We start from the raw sequence: 27,276 nt of genomic DNA, 5'->3' as shown, positions 1-27,276 counted from the left end.
GAGAGCGACTGGGGGGGAAGAGAGAGCGACTGGGGGGGAAGAGAGAGCGACTGGGGGGGAAGAGAGAGCGACTGGGGGGGAAGAGAGAGCGACTGGGGGGGAAGAGAGAGCGACTGGGGGGGAAGAGAGAGCGACTGGGGGGGAAGAGAGAGCGACTGGGGGGGAAGAGAGAGCGACTGGGGGGGAAGAGAGAGCGACTGGGGGGGAAGAGAGAGCGACTGGGGGGGAAGAGAGAGCGACTGGGGGGGAAGAGAGAGCGACTGGGGGGGAAGAGAGAGCGACTGGGGGGGAAGAGAGAGCGACTGGGGGGGAAGAGAGAGCGACTGGGGGGGAAGAGAGAGCGACTGGGGGGGAAGAGAGAGCGACTGGGGGGGAAGAGAGAGCGACTGGGGGGGAAGAGAGAGCGACTGGGGGGGAAGAGAGAGCGACTGGGGGGGAAGAGAGAGCGACTGGGGGGGAAGAGAGAGCGACTGGGGGGGAAGAGAGAGCGACTGGGGGGGAAGAGAGAGCGACTGGGGGGGAAGAGAGAGCGACTGGGGGGGAAGAGAGAGCGACTGGGGGGGAAGAGAGAGCGACTGGGGGGGAAGAGAGAGCGACTGGGGGGGAAGAGAGAGCGACTGGGGGGGAAGAGAGAGCGACTGGGGGGGGAAGAGAGAGCGACTGGGGGGGAAGAGAGAGCGACTGGGGGGGAAGAGAGAGCGACTGGGGGGGAAGAGAGAGCGACTGGGGGGGAAGAGAGAGCGACTGGGGGGGAAGAGAGAGCGACTGGGGGGGAAGAGAGAGCGACTGGGGGGGAAGAGAGAGCGACTGGGGGGGAAGAGAGGGCGACTGGGGGGGAAGAGAGAGCGACTGGGGGGGGAAGAGAGAGCGACTGGGGGGGGAAGAGAGAGCGACTGGGGGGGGAAGAGAGAGCGACTGGGGGGGGAAGAGAGAGCGACTGGGGGGGGAAGAGAGAGCGACTGGGGGGGGAAGAGAGAGCGACTGGGGGGGAAGAGAGAGCGACTGGGGGGGAAGAGAGAGCGACTGGGGGGGAAGAGAGAGCGACTGGGGGGGAAGAGAGAGCGACTGGGGGGGAAGAGAGAGCGACTGGGGGGGAAGAGAGAGCGACTGGGGGGGGAAGAGAGAGCGACTGGGGGGGGAAGAGAGAGCGACTGGGGGGGGGAAGAGAGAGCGACTGGGGGGGAAGAGAGAGCGACTGGGGGGGGAAGAGAGAGCGACTGGGGGGGGAAGAGAGAGCGACTGGGGGGGAAGAGAGAGCGACTGGGGGGGAAGAGAGAGCGACTGGGGGGAAGAGAGAGCGACTGGGGGGGAAGAGAGAGCGACTGGGGGGGAAGAGAGAGCGACTGGGGGGGAAGAGAGAGCGACTGGGGGGGAAGAGAGAGCGACTGGGGGGGAAGAGAGCGCGACTGGGGGGGGAAGAGAGAGAGCGAGAAAGAGGGGAGAGGGGGAGGGGGAGGGGGAGGGGGAGGGAGGGGGGAAAGGGAGGGGGGGAAAGGGAGGGGGGGAGGGAAGGGGGGGAGGGAGGGAAAGGGAGGGGGGAAAGGGAGGGGGGGAAAGGGAGGGGGGGGAAGGGAGGGGGGGGAAAGGGAGGGGGGAAAGGGAGGGGGGAAAGGGAGGGGGGGAAAGGGAGGGGGGGAAAGGGAGGGGGGGAAAGGGAGGGGGGGAAAGGGAGGGGGAGGAAGGGAGGGGGGTGAGGGAGGGGGGTGAGGGAGGGGGGGTGAGGGAGGGGGGGTGAGGGAGGGGGGGTGAGGGAGGGGGGGTGAGGGAGGGGGGTGAGGGAGCGGGTAGAGGGAGGGAAGGGGGGAGAGGGAGGGAAGGAGGGGAGGGGGGAGTCGGAGGGGAGGAGGGGGAAGGGGAGAGAGGGAGGGAGGGGGGCCTGAGATGGCCGATTGCGGCTGGCCGGGCCCGGTTGCCTTGGTAACCCTCCTCCTCTCTCCGCCTCCCTATCTCTGGGCCTGAGCGGCCGATTGCGGCTGGCGAGCCCGGTTGCCGGGGTAACCCTCTCCGCTCCCCCTCCCCTCCCGAGCCCCGGTTGCCTTGGTAACCCTCCTCCCCTCTCCGCCTCCCAATCTCTGGGGGGGAAAGGGGGAGAGGGGGGGGGGAAGGCGGGGTGGGGGTGAAGGGGGTGTGGGGGGCGGGGAAGGGTGGAAAGGGAGGGGGGGAGAGAAGGGAGGGGGGAGAGAAGGGGAGGGGAGAAGGGGAGGGGGGGAGAAGGGGAGGGGGGGAGAAGGGGAGGGGGGAGAAGGGGAGGGGGGAGAAGGGGAGGGGGGAGAGGGGGGGAGAAGGGAGGGGGGGAGAAGGGAGGGGGGGGAGAAGGGAGGGGAGGGGGGGAGAAGGGAGGGGAGGGGGGGAGAAGGGAGGGGAGGGGGGGGAGAAGGGAGGGGGGAGAAGGGAGGGGGGGAAGGGAGGGGGGGAAGGGAGGGGGGGGAAGGGAGGGGGGGAAGGGAGGGGGGAGGAAGGGGGGGAGGGAGGGGGGAGGAAGGGGGGGAGGAAGGGGGGGAGGAAGGGGGGGGAGGAAGGGGGGAGGGGAAGGAAGGGGGGGAGGAAGGCGGGGGGAGGAAGGGGGGGAGGAAGGGGGGGGAGGAAGGAAGGGGGGGGAAAAGGGACGGGGGAAAAGGGAGGTGGGGTGAAAGGGAGCGGGGGGAGCAAGGGGTGGGGAAACATGAAACTTAAAGTACTTATAAAACATTTTTGGTAAATCTTTCTATAACATACACTTTACAACCTCACCAATCTTTTTATTAAAAAAGGGGTGCTCACCTCTCAGTGTATTGTATCACAATGGCCGCAGCTTGCTTTTCAGTTGGAAAGATTAGGCCCCGCCCTCACAGTCGATTGTCTGTCTCGGTCACCTGGACCCGAGTTGGAGCACAGAAGCCCCACCCACTCTATGTTCCTGTACTAAGATGGTCGCGCATGCACTCTGTTACACACTGAATCAAAATGGCGTCGCACTGAAACTTTTCTCCCTCCTTGACAAAGATGGCTGCCGTTAACCTGGGGCTGTCAGCAGAAGAAATTTCCTCAGCTGCAAACACAGGATCTTCAGATTATTATTCGGGGCTTGCGACCTACCCCAGTTGCTTATGAAGCCTCCCCACCTACTGACCCCGGGAATGGAGCTGAGGCAGCACACCCTCTGCCAGTGTTTGTCTCTGTCTAGGCCGGGAGCCTGGGTCTAGAGTTGCACTGCTGGCAGTTGGAGAAGCCTAGGCCCCGGGCCTGGAAAAACGGTGAAAGGTAGGAGAATTATAGAGGTTAGAGAAAAGATTTACAAATTAATTAACTTTTTTTAAAAACAATGTGTGTTTTAAAAGCAACTTTTTTTTTGCTGGAAATGTAGATTTGAAAAGAAACACGCAGAAAGCGGGAAAAAGAAATGAAAAGTTTGGAATCAAGATGGCAGCGACTCACCTCGGTTCAGAACGGTAAGGCCCGCCCACACAGGCACCGATTGGTCGATCGTCAGGTCACCGAAGCGTAGGATTGGTCAATCGTCCCGTCACTCGACTGTAGGAGGGCCTGCCCGCACGCGCCAGGAACCCGGCGTACGATTGGTCGACCTCGACGTCACTCTATGGCTAATGAGCGGATAATGAGATGCTAATGAGCGGAATTTTGAACATTTTTTGGATACCGCGGGCGCGATTTTTGTCCGGCCGAAACGTAAATACGCTTACGACCATTTTGGAAAGGTAAGCTTTCTTTCGACGCAACGCACGCGTCGGTACGCTCTATAACTTTCGAGCGCATAGCCGGACAGACGCACACGTGAGGACAGACAGACAGAAGGACAGACAGACAGAACGATCCGTTTATATATATAGATATACAAGATCACAGCAATTCTTCTGCTTCCTCTCAAGACCAGGTATTTTTTCTCTTTCACATTCCCACTCAATTCCCAATCTAACGGCTTATAGGCAAGCAACATGTGCCAAGTCCTCTGCAATGTTGCTCTGGACTAACCAGTGAGAAGTGTTCAATCGTGTTGACTTAACCTGTAGTGTCAGCTGTTCCTCAGTGGGTAGCACTCTCGCCTCTGAGTCAGAAGGTTCCCAGTTCAAGTCCCACTCCACGGACTTGGGCACAAAAATCTAGGCTGACACTCCAGTGCAGTGCTGAGGGAGTGCTGCACTGTCGGAGGTGCCGTCTTTCAGATGAGACGTTAAACTGAGGCCCCGTCTGCTGTCTCAGGTGGACGGAAAAGATCCCATGGCAATATTTCGAAGAGGAGCAGGGGAGTTATCCCCGGTGTCCTGGCCAATATTTATCCCTCAATCAACATAACAAAAACAGATTATCTGGTCATTATCACATTGCTGTTTGTGGGAGCTTGCTGTGCGCAAATTGGCTGCCGCGTTTCCTACATTACAACAGTGACTACACTCAAAGTTCTTAATTGGCTGTAAAGCACTTTGAGACGTCCAGTGCTCATGAAAGGCGCGTCTTTCTTTCTTGCTCCCCTGCTGTATCATTTAAACTCTACAAATCTTTATTGGAATCCTTGCTACAAAAAGCATTCACCATCTGGTTGCTTTTATACAGACCAGCTGTGACTGTCGAAAGAGTAACAAGTTTGACGATATGAAAAGCTTAATAGGTATCGTTACAAATCCTCCCCCACCCCAACAAGAAAAATGTCTCTCTCTCAACCAATTGGGAACGCCTTGTGTATTCAATTGCCATTTTTCTTGGGAAATTGGCCCACTTAATGTAGGTTTTGAAGGCATTCGGACAAATGAAAGCATTATCTCTGTTCCCAGTTGACAAACCTTATTCTTAGATTGCTGCGTCGACTGAAACTTGAGAGGATGATAATTTTTGGCTCTGCTCCTTGCAACGTGACCAAATGCCAACAATCTGAACTGCCCCAATAAGAATGGCATATTTTCGTTCTAAATCACCAGTCAAGCGGTAATGGAAATTAGAGTTGTGGAGCATCTGTCTATCGATAGAGTAATAAAACCTATATTGTACATGTCTACATTCTATCAGGTAAACAACTGTATTATACATGTCTACTAACATTCTGTCAAGTGACCATTTTGAAAGTACACACTCATTATGTGTTTCATGTTCACCAAACCATAAATTGAAGATACAACTTAGATGTGAAGTATCATTTAGGAAACTGGATGTGTGTTTCAATTTAACTAAACATTAAATATTAAGATCTAAACCAGATGGGCAAATTGCCACACATTCAATTCCAAGCCACAGTACTACAAAGGGAAGGCATTTCAGTGAGCTTCTGATGGACTTTGTTACTTTGGAGATGCACGGAGCGCATCACCGTGACAAAGTGACCGCTTAAGCTGCCCTTTTTACTTCATGGTGGAGTGGCTTATTTTGAACACAAGAGACGTGCATTGGTCTAAATATTGTTGAATATGACCAAGTACACAGCTAAAAGATTTGTGATACCATGAAGTGAGATTAAATAAGTGGAGTGGTTTTTGAGCATGAACGAAAGGTATCACAGTTCTGAAATTCCCTCAGATTAACAGCTGTTGGTTAATATCTCTCCATGAATTAATTTGGCTCTCTTGAAACACTGGGTTTAGCAACACAACCTTAATAATCCCAATGAGATCATCGGCACTATAAAGTGAAAACATTTTTCAAATTCAAACCGACCAAGGAAAAAAAGTTCTTGATCACAACTATCTCTGCTTCCACTTTCCAAACCCCGAACTGTGTATTCAGCTGGCATGACCACCAGGTCTGAAATGTGCAGAGTCCAATTACAGCAACTCAGTCCTTCTGTTTAGAAGATCATTCTGCAAATTCACAACTTGTAAAAGTTTATCATCGCTGATATAAACAGCAGCAATAATGGGCTTAATCATCCAAGGCCAGTAGATCTTTCTTTTGGCTGTTTGCACTTGGACTGAGACACTCATCCTTAAAATGCACTTCATCGGCAGTTTACTTGCTGCCTTCCCACGTAAATTAACATTTGATTAGATGAAGTGTTCAAAGTTTCAAATGCAGGGCATGTGCTGCAGTGAAACAAACAACACCCCATAATAATAAAAATAAAAATTTAAGCAAAGAATGTGCATTTCATTAGAGACCTTCAGATTCTCAGGATATACATAAGCACTTCACATTCCATAAACTACTTTCAAAATATAGTCACCGCTGATTTGTAGGCAAACACAACAGCCAGTTTGCAAGGTCTGATAAACAGCATGACCAACCGTGTTTTGGTAGTGTTGGATGAAAGATAAATGTTGGCCAGGAGAGCAGTAGAACTCTCCTGCTCTTCAGTGCCATTGGATCTTTTACATTCACCAGAACGCAGGCGAGGCCTCAATTTAACGTCGGATACAAAAGATGGCACCTCCAACAATGCAGCACTGTAGTTAAATCGGCCTAGATTATGCACTCAGGTCCTGAATAAGGGCAACAGTGCTAACCACTGAGCCAAGAAGACACTCAAAAATTTATCAACTTACACCATCCCTTCTTTCACAGTTTTGTTAATTTTTTCAACATTACATATATTGGAATGCATATTTAAGGTGGTGTGTAAATTGGCAAGTATGTCGAATCAAAAGATTAGCACTTCATTATGTGACATTAGACTGTGTTGTTCAGGAACTCGCTGGATTTCCCAAGAGATGAATACAGGGTTCAGTTGTGTTCAGTTTTGGGCACCAAACCTCAGTAAAGATATACTGGCCTTGGAGGGGTACAGCCCAGATTCACCAGAATGATGCCAGGGCTTAAAGGGTTAAGTTATGAGGATAGGTTGTGTTTCCTTGAGTTGAGAAGGTTGAAAGGTGATGTAATCGACATCTTCACAATGATAAAAGAATTCGATAGAGAAGAGAGAGAGAAAGTATTTCCCCAGGTGGGGGAATTCAGAACAAGATGCTAGAGCTCGACTATTCAACAATGAAATACAGGATATGGTGATAGGGCCGGTGAATGGAGTACAGGTAGATCTCATTGAATGGCGGAGTAGGCTCGAAGGGCCGAATGGCCTACTTCTGCTCCTATTTCTTATGTTCTTATAAAATCAGGAAGCATTCTTCACACAAAGGATAGTGGATATATGGAATTCACTCACCTCAAAGGCTGTGGATGCTGGGACAATTGACATTTTCAAGACTGAGATCGAATGATTTTTGTTTGGTAAGGGCATGAACAGATAGGGAACAAAGGCGAGTAAAATGGAGTTGAGATACAGATCAGCCATGATCTAATTAAATGGTGGAACAGGTTTAAGGGGCTGAATGGCCTACTCCTGGCCCTATATTACAATGTTTAAGGCCATCAACATTTATACTCAGGTAAAACAGGTACAGTATTATGAAATCTCTCATTGCCAGAGCTGGAAAGCGTAATGTCCCTTTATGTTGTAGAACTGCTTTTTGTTGAAATGCCCCTCTCAACCTCCTTTTATATTGCAGCTGTTTTTAGTTTGGACTCCTGGAGACTGACTTCCATGAGCCAGCTGCCAGCATTTACATTACTAAATTCATCTCCCTTATTCTGGTGACTGACTCTTAGATCCATTATTGCACGGGTCTACGAGTCTTCTACTGGGAGCCAAAATAATTGGTGGCAATGCCTTCAACTGACTCACTGACACTGCCCCCCACCCCGCCCAGCAGTCTAACAGCAGCACAATATACTGAGCTGTACCGTTGTATGGGATTAACTACTCAAAGCTGCAGTGGAGGACTTTTTCTAGCTACAAACTCAGCCCTGCCTGCCCAAGCTGGTGAGAATTCCCTGCTGACTGATAAAGGGCTAGCATTCCTGGATGGTATCGACAGCCTGAATACTTCGCTCACTGAAAAAAATAAGAATCAGTAGCGATAGCTGTTTATGTTTACCGATAACAGCCAATCATCACCTGCTGAGATGTTTATTTGCCAGCAACAACGTGTCTACCTTATTTACATCAGAGCAGTGGCACAGACATTGGGGCAGCAGCATTGTTAGACAAGAGTTCAAGACCATGCCACAGCACTATTCACAACACACTGTTTGCAGTAATAATGAGGGAAAGCAAGCATCAGTTGGGGCAGCAGACAAGGATATGGTGGACCTGTTGTAATTCCACGGGGAATATTATTAGTTTTGCCTGTGACAGGCCATTCTAGTCTCACTGAGCTTCAGCAAGTCACTCGATCTTTCTTCAAGCATCCAAAATCTCCCAAATTTTATGCAGGAAATTAAATCAACGAATTGTGCATTTTTGGCTTGTTAGAACTCAGACTTTTCAGAAACAGATAAATTCATTTCCAGAATTTAGTAATTCCAGTTAAGAAACTTAGACTTAATCTCTCAAAAACTTATCGTCCATGAACGTTGGTATTATTTTACTTCAGAAGTAACCAAATTTCTTGCTTTCTCTAATCTCTTTCAAGTTGCACAGAATAAGAAGGTTTTTTTTTAATAAACAGCTGCTCTCTGGAGTGAACAATGGGCAGGCACCATGCTGCTCTGTAGAAAAAGAAACAATTCAATTCTTATACAAAGCAATACTACGACATGGCATATTCTGAGGCGCACCATCATTATCTGTTTTTATAGTTATATAAAAAGAAAAAGGGTGGCTAAAGTAAATGTTGGTCCCTTAGAGGACGAGACCGGGAAATTAATGGTGGGAAATATGTAGATGGCAAAAACACTGAATGAATATTTTACATCAGTCTTTACAGTAGAAGACACTAAGAATATCCCAACACTGGACAAACAGGGGGCTATGGGGGGGAGGAGCTAAACACGGTCAAAATCACTAAGGAAGTGGTACTCGGTAAAATAATGGGACTCAAGGTGGATAAATCACCTGGACCTGATGGCTTACATCCTAGGGTCTTGAGGGAAGTGGCGGTAGGGATTGTGGATGCATTGGTAATAATTTTCCAAAACTCCCTGGACTCGGCAAAGGTCCCGGCAGACTGGAAAACTGCTAATGTAACACCCTTATTTAAAAAGGGCAGTAGACAGAAGGCTGGAAACTATAGACCGGTTAGCCTAACATCTGTGGTAGGTAAAATTTTGGAGTCCATTATTAAGGAGACAGTAACAGGACATTTGGATAATCATAATTTAATAGGACAAAGTCAGCATGGTTTTATGAAGGGGAAGTCATGTTTGACAAATTTGCTGGAGTTCTTTGAGGAAGTAACATATAGGGTGGATAAAGGGGAACCAGTGGACGTAGTGTATTTAGACTTCCAAAAGGCATTTGACAAGGTGCCACACAAAAGATTATTGCTTAAGATAAAAAATCACGGGATTGGGGGTAATATTCTGGCATGGATTGAGGATTGGCTATCTAACAGAAGGCAGAGAGTTGGGATAAATGGTTCATTCTCAGACTGGCAATCAGTAACTAGTGGTGTTCCGCAGGGGTCAGTGCTGGGTCCCCAACTCTTCACAATCTATATTAACGATTTGGAGGAGGGGACCGAGTGTAACATATCAAAGTTTGCAGATGATACTAAGATGGGAGGGAAAGTAGTGAGTGAGGAGGACATAAAAAACCTGCAAGGGGACATCGACAGGCTAAGTAAGTGGGCAGAGATTTGGCAGATGGAATACAATACTGGAAAGTGTGAGGTTATGCACTTTGGCAGGAAAAATCGTAGAGCAAGTTATTATCTTAATGGCAAGAAACTGGAAAGTACTGTAGTACAAAGGGATCTGGGGGTCCTGGTGCACGAAACTCAAAAGGTTAGTATGCAGGTGCAGCAAGTGATTAAGAGGGCCAATGGAATGTTGGCTTTCATTGCTAGGGGGATAGAATATAAAAATAGGGAGGTATTGCTTCAGTTGTACAAGGTATTGGTGAGACCGCACCTGGAATTGGGACTCTACCCATTGGAGTTCAGAAGAATGAGAGGTGATCTTGTTGAAACACATAAGATTGTGAAGGGGTTGGATCGGGTGGATGCGGGGAAGATGTTCCCGATGATGGGTGAAACTAGAACTAGGGGGCATAGTCTTAGAATAAGGGGCTGCTCTTTCAAAACTGAGATGAGGAGGAACTACTTCACTCAGAGGGTGGTAGTTCCATGGAATATGCTGCCCCAAAAAGCTGTAGAAGCTACATCATTACATAAATTTAAAACAGAAATAGACAGTTTCCTCGAAGTAAAGGGAATTAAGGGTTACAGGGAGCGGGCAGGAATTTGGACATGAGTCTAGGTTCGGATCGGTCATGGCCTTGTGGGTAGCGGAGCGGGCCCAGGGGCCGTGTAGCCTGATCCTGCTCCTATTTCGTGTGTCTTATTCTGTTAGATTCAGGAGATGGTTCTGTGATAGTGGATTGGCAGTTAGGATCAGATCAGCCATGGTCTTATTGAATGGCGGAGCAGGCTCGAGGGGCCGATTGGCCTACTCCTACTCCTATTTCTTATGTTCTTATGTTATTACAAGGCTCTGTTAAAGCACGTCCCTTCCAGTCTGAAGGGATTTAAGCTACTCCACCAGTGTATAGGCTATAGGACCTCGTATCTTGGCTTTTTCAGCTCATATCTTTTGCTTTGTAATGGAAAATGAATGCACTTTACAACAGCAAAAATGCCTGGAACGTCAAGGCTTCAAGTGAAAGCAGCACACCTCACTGCAGACTGAGCAACTGGTCCAGCTGAGGTCACAAAGTTGGAAGGTGAACTGACACAGCTTCAGAGCGGTGAGACTGGATTTCTGCTCTGCACTGTTGCGATCCATATCTCAGTTGTATCTTTGAGGGGAAAGCTGCAGGAGAGGCGATACCTGTGCTCGGGGATAGTGGGAGAAGAATGAAAATAGCAGAAGGAGCTTTATCGCTTGCATGTCCTCACAATGCCCAAGAGTGAATTAAGTTGCCCAGCTACCCTCTCAGCTTGCAGTTGATGTGTGGCCCACGGAAAAACAAAAAAGGACGAGAAAACAACTTTGAAGTTAAAAAAAGATACACTGAAAAAAAAAATTTTAATCCAAAAATGTATCAAGTAACGAATACAACTGCATTTTGTAAAATGCTTGGACAAGAAGCTCCCTGTTTAAGAGCAAAGGACACCGATCTGAACGGCCAGTTACACTTCTAATCAGTCTCAGTGGGAAACTGCTGAAAACACTGGTCTTGGTCCAGCAAAGCATACAGGGAGATACCAGCACACTTCCAGCACTTGAATACAACTGGTCATGGGGCAGCCGAGAAGCAGATGTTTCATGGAGAACTCCTCATTAAGGAAGCCACTAGAGTATAGTTTCACATCATGGGTGGAAAGGAATATATTACATAAAATTCCTTGCTCTAAAAAAGACTTGCATTTATATAGCGCCTTTCAAAGCGCTTTACAGCCATTTTGAATTGTAGTCACTGTTGTACTATAGGAAACACAGCAGCCAATTTGCAGACGGCAAGCTCCCAGAAACAGCAATGTGATAATGACCAGATAATCTGTTTTTTCAGTGATGTTGATTGAGGGATAAATATTGGCCAGGACACCGGTAATAACTCCCCTGCTCTTCTTCGAAATAGTGCTATGAGATCTTTTACGCCCACCTGAGAGATCAGACGGGGCCTCGGTTTAACGCCGCATCCAAAAGACAGCATCTCAGACAGTGCTCCTTCAGTACTGCACTGGGGTGTCAGCCTAGATTTTTGTGCTCAAGTCTCTGGAGTGGAACTTGAACCCACAACCTTCTGACTCAAAGGCTACCAACTGAGCCACTGGCTGACACTTGAACAGAGACTTACAATGATGGTGAGCCTTAGAATGTCATGTTGTGGTATTGCTTTGTATAAACTCTATGCCACTTCTAACAGAAAATTTGAAGCAGAACAAGGAACTGACTATTAAGTGCATTGATATTTCCATTGTTCAAAGATTGAGAACCAATTCCATAATCATAATAGTTGCATTTATTAATTTTTATTCATTCCTGGGATGTGAGCATCGCTGGGAGGGCCAGCATTGGGGGGGGTTTAAACTAACTTGGCAGGGGGATGGGATAAAGAGGGGAGCTGAAATAGGGGGGGATGTGCTGCCAATTATAGAGAAAAAAACAAGTCAGCTTGGTAGACAGGGCAAATATATAAGGGCAAGGCTGGATGGCATCTATTTTAATGCAAGGAGTCTTGCAAATAAGGTGGATGAACTGAAGGTGTTGATAAACACATGGGAGTATGATATTGTTGCTATCACGGAGACATGGTTGAGGGAAGGGCAAGACTGGCAGCTCAATATTCTGGGGTACAGAATCTTCAGGCGAGACAGAGGGGGAGGTATAAGAGGAGGGGGTGTCGCAATATTAATTAAGGAGTCAATTACTGCAGTAAGGAGGGATGATATATTAGCAGGGTCCTCTAATGAGGCCATATGGGTGGAGCTTAAAAACAAAAAGGGGGCAAGCACTTTGCTGGGAGTGTACTCTAGGCCTCCAAACAGTCAGGGGGAGATAGAGGAACAGATATGTAGGCAAATCTCAGAGAAATGTGCAAATAATAGGGTAATAATAATGGGGGATTTCAACTTCCCCAATATTAACTGGGATAGTCAGAGTGTGAAAGGCTCAGAGGGTGTAGAATTCTTAAAGTGCATCCAGGAGAGCTTTTTGAGCCAGCATGTAGAAAGTCCTACAAGAGAGGGGGCGGTACTGGACCTAATTCTAGGGAATGTGGCCGGCCAAGTGGAAAAAGTGCTAGTAGGTGAGCACTTTGGTGATAGTGACCATAATATGGTAAGATTTAAGGTGGCCATGGAAAAGGACAGGGATGGGCCGGAAATAAAGGTTCTAAATTGGGGGAAGGCCGATTTTAATAGGATAAGGCAGGATCTGGCCAAAATGGACTGGGATCAGCTACTTGTAGGAAAATCCGCATCGGAGCAATGGGAGGCTTTCAGAAGGGAGATTGAGATCATACAATGGCAACATGTTCCCGTAAAGGTCAAGGGTGGTTCCAAAAACCACAGGGAACCTTGGATGTCAGGGGATATACGAGAATGGATTAGGAAAAAAAGGAGGGCTTTTGGTAGATACAAAAGGCTAAAGACGGAGGAAGCCCTAGAGGAGTACAAAAAGTGCAGGGGGATACTTAAAAAAGAAATTAGGAGATCAAGGAGGGGCCATGAAATAACACTGGCAAGCAAAATAAAGGAAAATCCTAAGATGTTTTATAAGTATATTAAGGGTAAGAGGATAACTAGGGAAAAAATAGGGCCCATTAGGGACAAAAGTGGCAATCTGTGTGTGGAGCCGGAAGATGTAGGAGGGGTTCTAAATGAATTTTTTGCATCTGTTTTCACTATGGAGAAGGACGATGTAGACATAGAAATAGGGCGGGGGGACTGTGATATGCTCGAACATATTAACATCGAGAGGGAGGAGGTATTGGCGGTTTTAGCTGGCCTAAAAATGGATAAATCCCCAGGCCCGGATGAAATGTATCCCAGGCTGCTGTGTGAGGCAAAGGAGGAGATTGCGGGGGCTCTAACACATATATTCAGGACCTCTCTGGCCACAGGGGATGTGCCAGAGGACTGGAGAACCGCTAATGTAGTACCATTATTCAAGAAGGGTAGTAGGGAAAAACCGGGGAACTACAGGCCAGTGAGCCTAACATCAGTGGTAGGAAAATTATTGGAAAAAATCCTGAGGGACAAAATTTGTCTCCACTTGGAGAGGCAAGGATTAATCAGGGATAGTCAACATGGCTTTGTCAAGGGAAGATCATGTCTGACTAATTTGATTGAATTTTTTGAGGGGGTGACTAGGTGTGTGGATGAGGGTAACGCAGTGGATGTGGTATACATGGATTTCAGTAAGGCCTTCGATAAAGTCCCGCACAGGAGACTGGTCAAGAAGGTAAGAGCCCATGGAATCCAGGGTGCCTTGGCACATTGGATACAAAACTGGCTTAGTGGCAGAAGGCAGAGGGTGATGGTCGAAGGTTGTTTTTGTGACTGGAAGCCTGTGGCCAGTGGGGTACCACAGGGATCGGTGCTGGGTCCCTTGCTGTTTGTGGTCTACATTAATGACTTGGATATGAATGTAAAGGGTATGATCAGTAAGTTCGCGGATGATACAAAAATTGGTAGGGTGGTAAATAGCGAGGAGGGTAGCCTCAGTCTGCAGGACGATATAGATGGGTTGGTCAGATGGGCGGAACAGTGGCAAATGGAATTTAACCCGGAAAAGTGCGAGGTGATGCACTTTGGGGGGACTAACAAGGCAAAGGAATACACAATGAATGGAAAGACCCTAGGCAAGACGGAGGGTCAGAGGGATCTGGGTGTGCAAGTACACAGATCCCTGAAGGCGGCAGAACAGGTGGATAAGGTGGTAAAAAAGGCATATGGGATACTTGCCTTCATTAGCCGAGGCATTGAATATAAGAGCAAGGAGGTTATGATGGAGCTGTATAAAACACTGGTTAGGCCACAGCTGGAATATTGTGTGCAGTTCTGGTCGCCACACTACAGGAAGGATGTGATCGCGTTAGAGAGGGTGCAGAGGAGGTTCACCAGGATGTTACCAGGGCTGGAGCGCTTCAGCTATGAAGAGAGACTGGGCAGGTTGGGTTTGTTTTCCTTGGAGCTGAGGAGGCTGAGGGGGGACATGATTGAGGTGTACAAAATTATGAGGGGCATAGATAGGATGGATGCTGAGGAGCTTTTTCCCTTAGTAGAGGGGTCAATAACTAGGGGGCATAGATTCAAGGTAAAGGGCGGGAGGTTTAGAGGGGATTTGAGAAAGAACTTTTTCACCCAGAGGGTGGTTGGAGTCTGGAACTCACTGCCTGAAAGGGTTGTGGAGGCAGAAACCCTCACAACATTTAAGAAGCATTTGGATGTGCACTTGAAATGCCATAGCATACAAGGCTACGGGCCAAATGCTGGAATATGGGATTAGATTAGACAGGGCTTGATGGCCGGCGCGGACACGATGGGCCGAAGGGCCTCTATCCGTGCTGTATTACTCTATGACTCTATTTATTGTCCATCCCTAATTGCCCTCGAGCAGGTCGCAGTGAGTTGCCTTCTTGAACTGCTGCAGTCCGTGTTGCGATGGTACTCCCACAGTGCTGTTAGGGCGGGAGTTCCAGGATTCTGACGCAGCAACCTTGAAAGAACAGCGATATATTTCCAAGTCAGGGTGGTGTGTGACTTGGAGGGGAACTTGGAGGTGATGGTGTTTCCATGCGCCTGCTGCCCTCGTCTTTCTAGGCAGCAGAGGCTGTCGAAGATATATATATATATATATAAATATATCTATCATCTATCACCTGTCACATCAAAATATCTCCGTGCTCCACACAGATATTGCAATAGTGTGGTCACTATTTTAATGCAATACTTTAAAAAATATTTTGCAATCCAAAAAAAAACGATCACAGCCTTATTTTCCACAATCTGACAACGTGATACAAAAACTTTTGACATGCACTTGCCACCACACCCACTTTCACTGTAGGCTTGGCATCGAAACCAGCTGCTTTTTTGCCACCTCTAAGGACATGACTATGTTTCACTTGCTAAATTGACGAGAACAGTTCCATACGGTTAACACATTTAAACAAGTGAAGGCGAAATCTACCAAACACGCTCAAATTGGAGAGTGGTCCTGTGAAAATGTGCAATGAGCATTCTTGGTCTAAACAAAGGTGCTCCTAGTGCTGAATTCCTCAGTTCATGACCCATATCAAAGCAGGAAGTCCGAATGCTGAGGATTTAAAGCAAAGGAATGTTATGGGTTCCATTAGTCGGGTCATCAACGTGTCAGGTGACACCCTCAACATTCCTTTACCTCGGAGGCATTCCAATTTCCTACTCTGCCATAAGTGGCCCTGTTTACAGTACTCCCTGAAAACAATTAAAATCACCTCTGGAGGGACAATGCTTGAAGAGAAACTTCACAGATGTCGGATATCAGTTAACACCTACAAGATGAAATCTGGCACGAGGAATTTCAATTGCATTGTTTTGTACACATTCATACTACCAACAATCTGTGCCACCCAGCCAAGGGGTATGGTGAATGAGCCAGCTCGCATGATATCTCGGCAAATGAGCCAGCTCGCATGATATCTCGGCATCATTAGGACGGAATGTGACGATAAGCTAGGTAAGAAATAAGCACACACAGGGTTCTGCCAACTGATTCACACCTTGGAACAATTGTAGGCCAGAGAAGACCAGTACCGGAATACATCAACATTTTCAAACAAAACCACAAAATATAAATGATGCAAGTGTGGTGATGGGGTGGGGAGAAAGAGGCACTGCTGCCAAATTTTTAAAGTGAAATACTGACACTATGCAATGGAGTAGGCGGAGTTTGTAGCTTCAGCTCTCTCAGGGTGAGATGGTGTGCGGGGTGTGGTTATATGTTTGAGACGAGGACCCAGGTGCGAGGACGGGCCCCGCAGTGAGGTAACGGCCCAGGATAGCGCAACGTTGACCAACAGCGAGGTCGGGAGGAGCACACTGCAGGCAGAGAGAGAAAGTGAAAGTGTCTGTGTCTGTGTGTGTGTGTGTGTGTGTGTGTGTGTGTGTGTTAGTGTGTGTGTGTTAGTGTGTTAGTGTGTGTTAGCTGGTGTGCAACGGCCACCCCACATGCACAGGCATCTTCCACCCTTTAAAATGAAGTTCGGGACCTGGAATGTCATGCAAGTCATCCTTGGTTCCGAGGGACTGCCTAAGAAGAAGAATTAGAGCATCAATAGTTTACTTGGGCAGTTGCCATTAGACACTTGGGCATAGGAACTTACTATGGAAATTAAACAATGACTCGAAAAAGGGACAGAAATACATCTGCTCGTCTTACTACAATTATCCCCACTTTCCAAACCCATTCAACTCAGGATGTCACTTGGTTTCAACTCCGTGTGCGCAAGCCACAGGAGGTCAACAAAAAACAGAAAGTAACAATACCACTCTTCACACAATGCCCAGGTTGTCAAGTGAACACGCCTGTCCAATCTCTCGGCGTGAGTATAAAGTCTGATTGAAGCAGATTCCACAGAAACGAAATGGAGAATTACATATGATAAAACCAGCAATGCAGCAGGTGCCACGTGGATAACAAGATAAATCACATCAGCTGCTTGCACGACTGCAGACATTTCCAACTGTGTGCAGGCACAACATCACTGGACTCTCAAGTCACTACATCGATGTCAGCTTGTCTGGAGAAATCATAGGCTTTATTTGGCATCAGTCCAGGCATCTGCATCCATACTGTCACAATGTATCTGTGTGTAACTACAGAAGGGTGGAGACTAGAGGAGCGGGGACTGTTCTCCTTAGAGCAGAGAAGGTTACGGGGAAAATTAATAGCGATGTTCAAAATTGAGGGGTTTTGATAACGTAAATAAGGAGAAACTGTTTCTACTGGCGGGAGGGTCGGTAAGCAAAGGGCACAGATTTAAGATAATTAGCCAAAGAACCAGAGGGGAGATGGTGGAGAATTTTTTTTACACAGAGAATTGTGATGATCTGTAATGCACCGCCTGAAAAGGTAGTGGAAGCAAATTCCATAATAACTTTCAAAAGGGAATTGGATATACACTTGAAATGGTAAAATTTGTCGAGTTATGGGAAAGAATGAGACTAATTGGATAGCTCTTTCAAATAGCCGGCACAGACACGATGGGCCGAATGGCCTCCTTCTGTACTGTAAGATTCTAGATAGAGAGAGAGAGAGAGAGATAGATATTTACCCTAAAGGCACTCTGTTGGAGCTTTCAATAGATTTTTATTTAAATGTTGACTTTTCTTTAAGACACAGTTCCCTCTGCTTCCATGTTCAGGTACAGGAGCAGATGAGCTCAATGTTTGTCATAAAACATACTGCCAAGGAAACCAGGCTAAATAATCAAGATGGGGATGGGAAAAAGCAATGGAAAGTGTAGATATTGCTCTACGTTGGCTTTGACCCATAGTGACGACCTTCTTTCAGGTCTCTGAACAGCCACTAGCAGAGTCATAGTGTGTCCAGGTGAAACCACCTTCAAGTTGCATCTAAGTGTTTTCCTTCATTCGGTGTCCTGAGAAGACAACCAAAATTGGGGATGACTGGACAAGAGGGACTGGAGAGGAAGTCCAGGCACAGCATGGTTAATAAACCAACCTGCCACTACACCTTGCATAAAAGCTGCAATTATTTTTTATATTTAGATTAATAGTCCTATCTTGGCAGTATAGCTCCTTTAGCAGTAGAGAGCTATTTCTTTCCTTTGTCCTTGGGAGTTAAAAACGCTGGTAGTCACAGTTCAGTGATATGATCCACACTGAAAGGTTCACTATTTTTAGACCAGCTGAGCCCCTGTAATTCAGTTCCAAGCTGAGCGATCTCCATCACATCATACAGTGTCCCTTTTGTTGGGAAAGGAAGACAGTGTCACTCTCTCCTGGCCTTTCTGCTGACCCTTGACTCTCCTGTCTTTCACACATCAACACCCCCTCCCCCAGCAAACGGCCGAACCTGCCCTACGTTAGACGCTTCATTCTACAACACAACTGCAGTCAAAGTTGTAACCCCCCCCCCACCCCTTGTCTATAGCTGGAATCAAGTGCAGGTCTTAGTACTGCCATCAATGATCGCTGATGGCTCTTTTAAAGAAGCCACAACTAAAGTCAAAATAGTTCTGAAATAAAGTGAATAAAAACAGCACCAACAAAGCAGTTTGAGGAAAACACTGGGCAGCTCAGAAAGGAAACGAGAAGTTGGCAGTGCCTGCAGTACCCCAAGCAGAGATGCTGACCACATGTCTAAAACATCCTCTCCGCAACACTACCTGTGGATAAGGTACTGGACAAAACTCCAACTGCCACTTATTTGAAGTCCTCAGGTCTCTGCAGTCAGTGTGTGTGAGACTCACCTGTAAACTGCATGCTCAGAGTTCTCCACTTTCACATTTCTTCAGCACTAACCAGAATATGAAAGAACTGCTCATTTCCACACAGCCTAAAAGGAATGCAGAGAAACACGCAGGAGAGCCTGTTTCAGAAACTTCTGTCCTTCTTTATTTCACCAGCCAACTCTCAGGAATAGCAAATCTTCTCCTTCAAGGTCAGCCTACACACACTTCCCAGGATTAAACCTGCTCTCTGACTCAGAGCAGGCAGTAGTGGAAATGTCTGGAGAATATGGTTTGGCTCCACCCCTCCCTCCGCCCCTCAAGGATTTGCATAGAAATCACAGGGAACAGTGAGCAGCACTCGGGAGAAAATGAATGGAATTCCTCACAGAATGTTACAACTGAACACACCTAACGCAATACTGTGAGCACAAATGACATTGGACCCACCCAGAATTCTGGATAAATCCTGCGCATACTAAACAGAGGCTCCACACGCAGCAATTTACAAAGTATTTAAAGCATCAGTTACATAATGAAATCAAAGGATTAGTACCAAAGCATTATAGCAAGCACAAGCCATCGCCACAGAGAATTAACAGCTCACATGGTAAACACCTCTGATCTGATGAGGCTTCTCGTTAGCACGCAACACACAAGCTTCACTTAATAAGTTTTAATTAAAACCAATGCTTAGTCTCTTTGACGACAGGTCAGAGAATTGTTGCATGAAGATTAACACATCTTTGGCATTGAATAGCCCCAGTAGTTCAATGTTTATGTGCCAACCTCTTTCTGAAGACCACTTTTTTTTTTATAAACAGGAAACTTTCTTCAGAAGGATATTTTTGTTGCTTAATAGAATACTTCATCAGAGAGGGAGAGAAAGGATGGCCCAATGACAGTACACTGCGGCACCGAGAAGCAGCATGCGATGATTTTCATACCCGTAGTTAGCTACAAACTGAGCTCCCAATATCACCTCAGCTGTGTTGGGGATATCGCATATAGATTTAAAGCTTTGGGGGGGGGGGGGGGGGGTGGGGGGGGGGGGGGCAAGCAAAAGGGAGAGGAAAACAGCAAGTTAGAGAGCAGACCCCAAGTTGTACTCATGCCTCCTCTGGCCACTGGGATAAAGTGGCAGAAGTCAAGGAGTAGGTGCATGCCCTGGTCAGAACAGCAATGGTGCAATTCCTAAGGGAATGTGGAACTCTCTACCACATGGAGTGGTTGAGGCGAATAGCATAGATGCATTTAAGAGAAAGCTAGTTAAGTACATGAGGGAGAAAGGAATAGAAGGGTACGTTGGTAGGGTGAGTTTAAGTAAACAGAATGGGAGGAGGCTCAAGTGGAGCATAAACACCGGTATAGACCAGTTGGGCCAAATGGCCCGTTTCTGTGCTGTTAATTCTATGTAAGGTGGCGGGCCGGGGGGAGGAGGGAGAAATTGTACGTTTTAAGGTAACTTTGTACTTCCGTTTGTACTGCATCTAATTTCAAATCGAGCAACATCTCTTCACCCACTTCAACTTTTGGACTTCATAGCCAGTCTCTATAGGCGTGTTGGGCTCCACTTTTATACGGAGACCAAGAGAGCAAAATTGACTTCCTGCGTTTACATGACTAAACCAGTTCCCTATCCCAACAGTCAAATCATCAGCACAGCTGCAATCATATACACTCAACTCCTCTTAATTTAAGTTATGTGCCAATTCAATTTTAATGGGGAAAATAATGTTTGTGAATCATGAGGATTAGATTGTAGTGTAAGAGCACTTTCAGTTACACAGGAAGAAAACCAAGCTTGCAGGTGGAGTCTTGTGGTAAATCAACATTTCTGAAGTGCTCCAAGTGCACAACAAAAACCATGCCTTAGGGTAAATACTTCACATTGACATGTATTACTTGGAGATTCCTTACTCTATAAAATATCAAGTTTGCAATGAAAATACAATGGAATCCCATTACATGCACAATTGGTCAACATGATACACAGAGAGCACACTTGCTCAACACTAGTCTGACAGCTTGTACATGCAGAGCAATGTTGGGAAACGGAACCCAATACTGACAACAATGTGATGTACGTAACTTACTTCCATCTAAGCACATTTGGGTTTGTGGTATTGCCAAACGTTCAGCTCCGAATAGCTGCATATTGACAAGTTCTACTTCAACTTACAAATTGTCCCAAGAATTCTGCAGCACCTCCCAGTTCTAAACTTTATTTGAACCCTGGTATAAGGTTCATGCGGTCCTGAAGGCATTTGGTTTCAATTAGTCTACAAATATTTGCCAGCCAGGAAGATGATCCTGATTTCACCAGAGGAAATCTGTTGCAACTTCAAACTTGGCAAGCACCCAGATTAAACGGGGAAAATCGCTGCTTTTTTCTTCATGAAAAAGTGTTCTGCAAACTTTTACCTGTTAGCTTTAAATACACGACAAGATACCAGAAATAGCAATGTACAACATCACTTGGATAGGTTGTAATCTTGACGAAAATGACACAAACTAAAACTGGCTTTCAACCCAAAACAAAAAGTTTGCCAAGCCCACTTTTGGAAAGACAGTGCTCCTTCCAAGCTTCAAGGCGTCAGTTCCCCACTTACAACAGGATGGCACCACAAAGCAAGTTCACAATCTCAGTTGAGTCACTAGGGTATTGGTCAAGCAAAAAGCCAGGCACTATGCTAAAAATAGCTTTGTGTCTCCCTGGCTGGTGGGACTGTATCCACAAGCAGATCTATTGGCAGTCAAGTATCCACAAACACTGCAACAATCATAATCGGAGAAATTATTCAACATGGATTGATCATCTGACAATTTTAACACTCTAAAGGTTACAATCGAGAATTCAACCTTTTCCACTTCTTTTTTACTTGCCTCTCAATCCCAAGCACTCCACAACATTCCTCTCTGAGCAGGACAGTCTACCTCTTCACAGGTATTTTGTCCATGCCAAAAGAGAAGTTCAAGTTGGCTCAGCCTCTGGTTACTGTAATGTTATCTCAATAACGTAATTACGAGTCTCCCAAGCAGTTGTAGTGGAGTGCCATTTCTTCAGTCCTGACTCTGTGTCTCGTAGTACAGTACCTCAAGCATGGCCAAGATGGCGTCGGATCCCGCCCCCCGGATATGTCGTCAGCCGTCAACCAGCTGTCAATCAAACCCCGCTGTCTTTACGACAGCTGCGGTTATCCGTAGTTACCTTCACTGGTGTGTAGCTCAACCTCTGCTTGGCGTGTACCCTAATGAAACAACCAAGATTGTGAGCTTGCTGCATGGGGACTGTGGTCACAAATCCTTGGTCATGAATTCTAACATTCATGTTTTAGTCCACTGCATCAGTATTTCTTGGCTACAGGAAAACAGCTCTACATTATAGTTTAGAGGCAGTTGCAGATCTTAGACTAACACTAACTGAACGGACCTTAAATTGATGCTTTTTTCTCTCCGTAGCTCTCACCCAAACCAGGTTTTTGTTATTAAATATAGGCCTTCAATAATTAACCTTGCTCCATTCCATTTTTTCCAGGCTAACTCCCTAGAGGCATCCAGCATTCAAATGTCAGGCAGTCAATGGCTACCCACCACAGGGCTGGCAATTAGGCAGGGTTACATAAATGAATACAGGTTGAACGTCCTGAATCTGGCAACCTCGGGACCGAGGCCGAGCCAGTTTTCATGTTTTTCCGGACTTCGGAACGTGTTTCTGATGTCCGAAGTCTGGCAATATCGCAACCTGGGCTCGGGCGTTTCCGGACTTCGGACATCAGAAACACGTTCAGAGTCCGGAAATGCCTGGGCCCAGGTTGCGGTTTGACAGGGTGTCCGGATTCCGGACAACCTTGCCACCAATCGTCCCAGAGTCCGGATTTTGGACGCTCAACCTGTACTACCCAATAACTCGAGAGCTACACATCTGTAGGGGATATGCCTTTTTTCCACCTTCTCAATACAGATAAGGTGACAACTTTCTTAGTTCAACTCTGCACTTCAACCTTCTTGTTTCAACCCTTAACTTTCTAAAAATATTCTCAAAAGAGAAATGTTACTTCAACACACATCAGCCTTTTCAGTGATTCGGAAATTTCATACACACAGAAACAATTAAATTTCACTTAAAAGGCTTACATAAACTGTTGACATTGAGTACCACGAGTCACGTCAAGACAACTTGCACCGACAGCACGGAGACAGAATCCAGTATCCAAGATATTTAAAAGCTTGGAGTGAAACACTCAGTGAAGATAGACAAGACTCTGGTATTATTCTACACACTCAGCAGAAATTGGAGCCTACCTGCATGAAGCCAACATTGAGAAGAAAGCTGTGTACCTGAATGGAGTGGTAGGGAAGGGCATGTAAATTTCACATTTGAAAGTGGACCCAACTGTCATCAAAAGGACAAATCATACCATGTACAGAGTTCATAACTTGATGGACCTTATGGTGCCCACTCTCATGAAATCTACAATTCTAGACTTGCTTCTCCTTTCTGACAATAGCACAAAATCCGCAGCCTTTTCTTTTGAAAACTCTATTCAGCGAGTTTTCATTCTCATCCAGCAATTCAGTAAATCCACAATTCAACCCAGCTTACTCAGACCATTAAGAAGTCTCCTGCATTCCAGTGGACAGCAAGTAGAATTTTAAAACAATTCTGAAAAATCAACAGAATGTGTACCATTGAAGTAATTAATGGTAGTGGGTCCCTGTAGCACTTTAGATGTTAAATAAAATCTTCAATATGAATAGCTGCAATCAACAGCTTTGCTGACTCTCCAGCTGTAAAATTAGATTTGCACTTGAAGTACAACTACTTGAACTCAGATTTATTGACTGAAGAATTCAGTAACACTTCCAATTCTGTTGCACCCTCCTGTGCAAAGGATGAGCACCGCCAGAGTTTTCAGACACTGCTTGTGAAAAGTAATCACCTTCTAGGCACCAGTTCCCAACTACAAGCGGGTTCTTGTCAGCTCAAGCAGCTTCACATCAGCTTCCAGAGCAATCAGAGGACTGGTTCCCTTTCAAATCAATGAAGCCACACTGGGAGTGACAACCGCACTTTAAACCCTCAATACTAGAGGAGTTCAGAAGAGGAGCAGAAATCCAATATTGGCAGCTCTCCATAAAATTGCCCCCTCTTACTACCTATCCATGACCACCCTCCAACTCTTACACCCTACTCTTTCCTTGAACATGCTTGTTCCCTCCCAGCTCTCCAACAACATCCTGTTCTAATCTATTTAATCCAGGACCTACCTCACTCACAGCATCAAGGCTAACCTGTCCATCTCAATCTTGCCAACAAAGTCAAACTCTCCATCCTCCTCCACATCCCAACTCGGAGTCTGCTCTTGTATGGCTCCATTTCTTCCTGGCCAACACATTTCCAGCAATAGTTTCTCCTCCCACCTCAACATGGCCATATCTGAAGTTCTGCAAAAATGCACCCTTGGCACATTTCTCTTCCTCATCTAGGTGCTACCCGTTGGTGACATCCTGCACTGACATTAGGTCAGCTTCCGAAAGTATGCTGATGACACCCAGCTTTACCAATCTATCACTTCCCTTATCCCCATGACCATCTCTCTGCTCTCAGACTGCTCAACGTGAAGTCATAGTTGAGATTAAAATCCCTCGAATTGTACATCGGGAAGCCCCAAGCCTTGATTTTCGACCTCTCCCAAAAACTCTGGTGCTTTGCCTCAGACAATCTCCTTCCCTGGCTGCTTGCTCAGGCTAAACCAAAATATGCACCACCTCAGAATCCTGTTCAACCCAGAGCTGAGTTTCATATCCCATTTTTTATCCACATGTTACGCAACATTGTCTGATTGTCTACCTCCGCCCCCACTTCACTCCAGCACTGTTGGAATGAATCTCAAATTTACTTACCACTTAACTCTTTGTCCAACGCCTTCATTATTGGCATCCTAACCTGTGCTCTTAAACTTCTATTTGCCACCGTCATCCTGACCCATACTAAATCACCCTATTACAGGTAGACTACCCTTTATCCGGACTTCCGAAAACCGAAACCCTCTAAAAACCGAAGGTTTTTTCGTTCAGCGTAAGTCGTGCGTACGACTTACGCTGAACGAAAAAACCTTCGGTTTTTAGAGGGCTCCAGTTGCGGAAGTTCGGATAAAGGGTAAGTCGTGCGCACGACCCCCCGCCGGCCCCGACAACCGCCGACCCCGCCAACCGCGCCGCGGACCCCGCCGACCCCTCCGACCCCGCCAACCGCCGACGCCCCCGCGGACCCCGCCAACCGCGCCGCGGACCCCGCCGACCCCTCCAGCCCCGACAACCGCCGACCCCCCCGCGGACCCCGCCAGCCGCCGACCCCCCCGCGGACCCCGCCGGCCCCGACAACCGCCGACCCCCCCGCGGACCCCGCCGGCCGCGCCAACCGCCGACCCCCCCGCGGACCCCGCCAGCCGCCGACCCCCCCCCCGCGTACCCCACCGGCCCCGACCCCGACTAATTACGCTGAGCGTCAGCGTAAGTCGTGCGCACGACCCCCCGCCGACCCACCTTCCGAAATCCGAAATTCTCCTTTATCCGAAACTCGGCTGGTCCCGAGGTTTTCGGATAAAGGATAGTCTACCTGTATTACTAATCAACACTTGCTCCTTGTTCTCCATGGAATTTAAAACCGCTTTCATCAACCACAGATATCACCATGGCCTCCCCGCAACCAACTGTGCAACGTCCTCCAGGCTTGCATTCTTTCTCATTGCTTCCGCCCCTATGACTCTGTTCTTCTGTGTATTTCCCTCTACTCCACCACTAGTGGTCCAGCCTTCAAGGTCATACTCTCTGGCTGGAACTTCCTCCCTTACCAAGCGTGTGCCTGCATGCATCTATATCTCTCTCTTTCAAAGGTTGATGAAAACCCGTTTCTTTACATGTCTTCCATCATCTCTCTTAAATCGCCCACTAAGACATCACTCCTTTTTATCCCCCCCTGTGAAGTGCCTTGGAATGTTTTTCTACATTAAAGAGTCAATAAAAATTGTTGCTTTTGTTGAAAATAGACCAAAATATCTCCGAAAAACTAAGATCATAGTGATAAGGAGGCCCCAACAGTTATTTAAGGAACCCATCTGAATCAAGAAACAGGAATAAATCAAATCACTAACAAAGGTACACTTTGTCCCAGTTTATCCCTCTGGTGACCCTGTCTTTCAATTCACATCTTGATTGTAAATACTGTGGGTGGAGAATGTAACAGACAATATGAAGTATTTATATTTAAAAGTGTCTGTCAACACGTATTATTATGTCCGTGAATGATTGAGACACGGACAGCAGGAGTTGAACAAAACACGTCTTTACTGATGGAAGTCAATAGTGAAACTGAAAACAACAGAGGCTCACTAGCGCCTTTTATACAGGGGTGGTCACTGCCGGTACTGCAGTCTGAGACCAGTTATTCTCTTAAAGGTACATACACAACAATTCCTCCCCTTTTAGATAAACAGTACATAACATTCATTTAACAACTAAATGATAACTAATTACAATCACAATTACGGTTGCTAGATACATTGGTTAAGTTTAAGCAAGTTCAGTCTTTGAGGAGGCTTCCTGATTCTGTCTGGATAACGCCTCTTTGGGGTATCAGGTTCTTCTGGCAATGTTGAGTCGGGATCAATGTCGTTGTTTGGTTCATCTGCTTCCAATATTACCGGTTCTGCGGTAGCTGCAATTGGAACGTCGATTTCATTACCAGGTGTATCAGATCGTGGTGTGGAGTTGACGTTTTCCAGTGACTCTAGAATCTGGTCAGCATGGCGTCTTACAATGCTCTCCCCAACGTCCACGGTATACACGAGAGGTCCTTGCCGTGTACAAATCGTTCCTGGCTGCCATTTCTCAGTGCGGTAGTCCCGGGCCAAAACTGGTTGACCTATCTTAAAACTCCTGGTCGGCCTTTCATTCATATTCTGAAACTGCCTGTTCTCCACATCTCGTCGGATGTTTGGCTTAACCAAATCCAAGTGGCATCGTAGTCTTCGATTGAAGAACATCATGGCTGGAGTTTGGTTGGTAACCGCATGTGTCGCATTCCGGTAGGCAAACAAGAAGTTGTCCACCTTGTGTTGTAGGGGTATATCTTCATTACACATTGCCTTGATAGCCTCCTTGAATGTTTGGACAAACCTCTCGGCCAATCCATTAGTGGCTGGATGATATGGGGCAGATGTGTAATGCTTAACACCATTGTTCTTTAAGAACCTCCGGAACTCTTCAGACACAAACTGTGGTCCATTGTCAGAGCAAATCTGTTCAGGCAGCCCATTCCTGGCGAATATGGTTCGTAAAACTGTGATAGTTTTTTCCGTGGTGGTTGAGGACATTTTTATTACCTCTGGCCACTTTGAATGTGCATCCACCGCAATTAAAAACATCGAGTCCATGAAGGGACCAGCAAAATC

The 27,276-nt window shown here is 46.9% G+C and overlaps 1 protein-coding gene across 11 annotated transcripts in view; it reads right to left on the bottom strand.

Moving 5' to 3' along the window:
* Nucleotides 1-27,276, bottom strand: part of rasal2 (RAS protein activator like 2) — a 496,897-nt gene that overhangs the window by 201,537 nt on the left and 268,084 nt on the right. The window contains exon 1 of one of the 11 annotated variants that reach the window (XM_085982247.1): nt 18,842-19,034. The exons of the other annotated variants lie outside the window; for them this stretch is intronic. Within the exon in view, the coding sequence (XP_085838373.1) occupies nt 18,842-18,854 (13 nt within the window). The 5' untranslated portion in view covers nt 18,855-19,034. Of the gene's footprint in view, nt 1-18,841; nt 19,035-27,276 lie in introns of those variants that run through there. 11 annotated transcript variants of the gene reach the window in all.

This window comes from Somniosus microcephalus, chromosome 3, assembly GCF_052327205.1.
Source record: "Somniosus microcephalus isolate GS21.2 chromosome 3, FLI_Smic_1.0, whole genome shotgun sequence".
NCBI lineage: Eukaryota > Metazoa > Chordata > Chondrichthyes > Squaliformes > Somniosidae > Somniosus > Somniosus microcephalus.
Note: the sequence above shows the minus strand (reverse complement) of the source record. Positions and strands in the feature narration are given on the sequence as shown.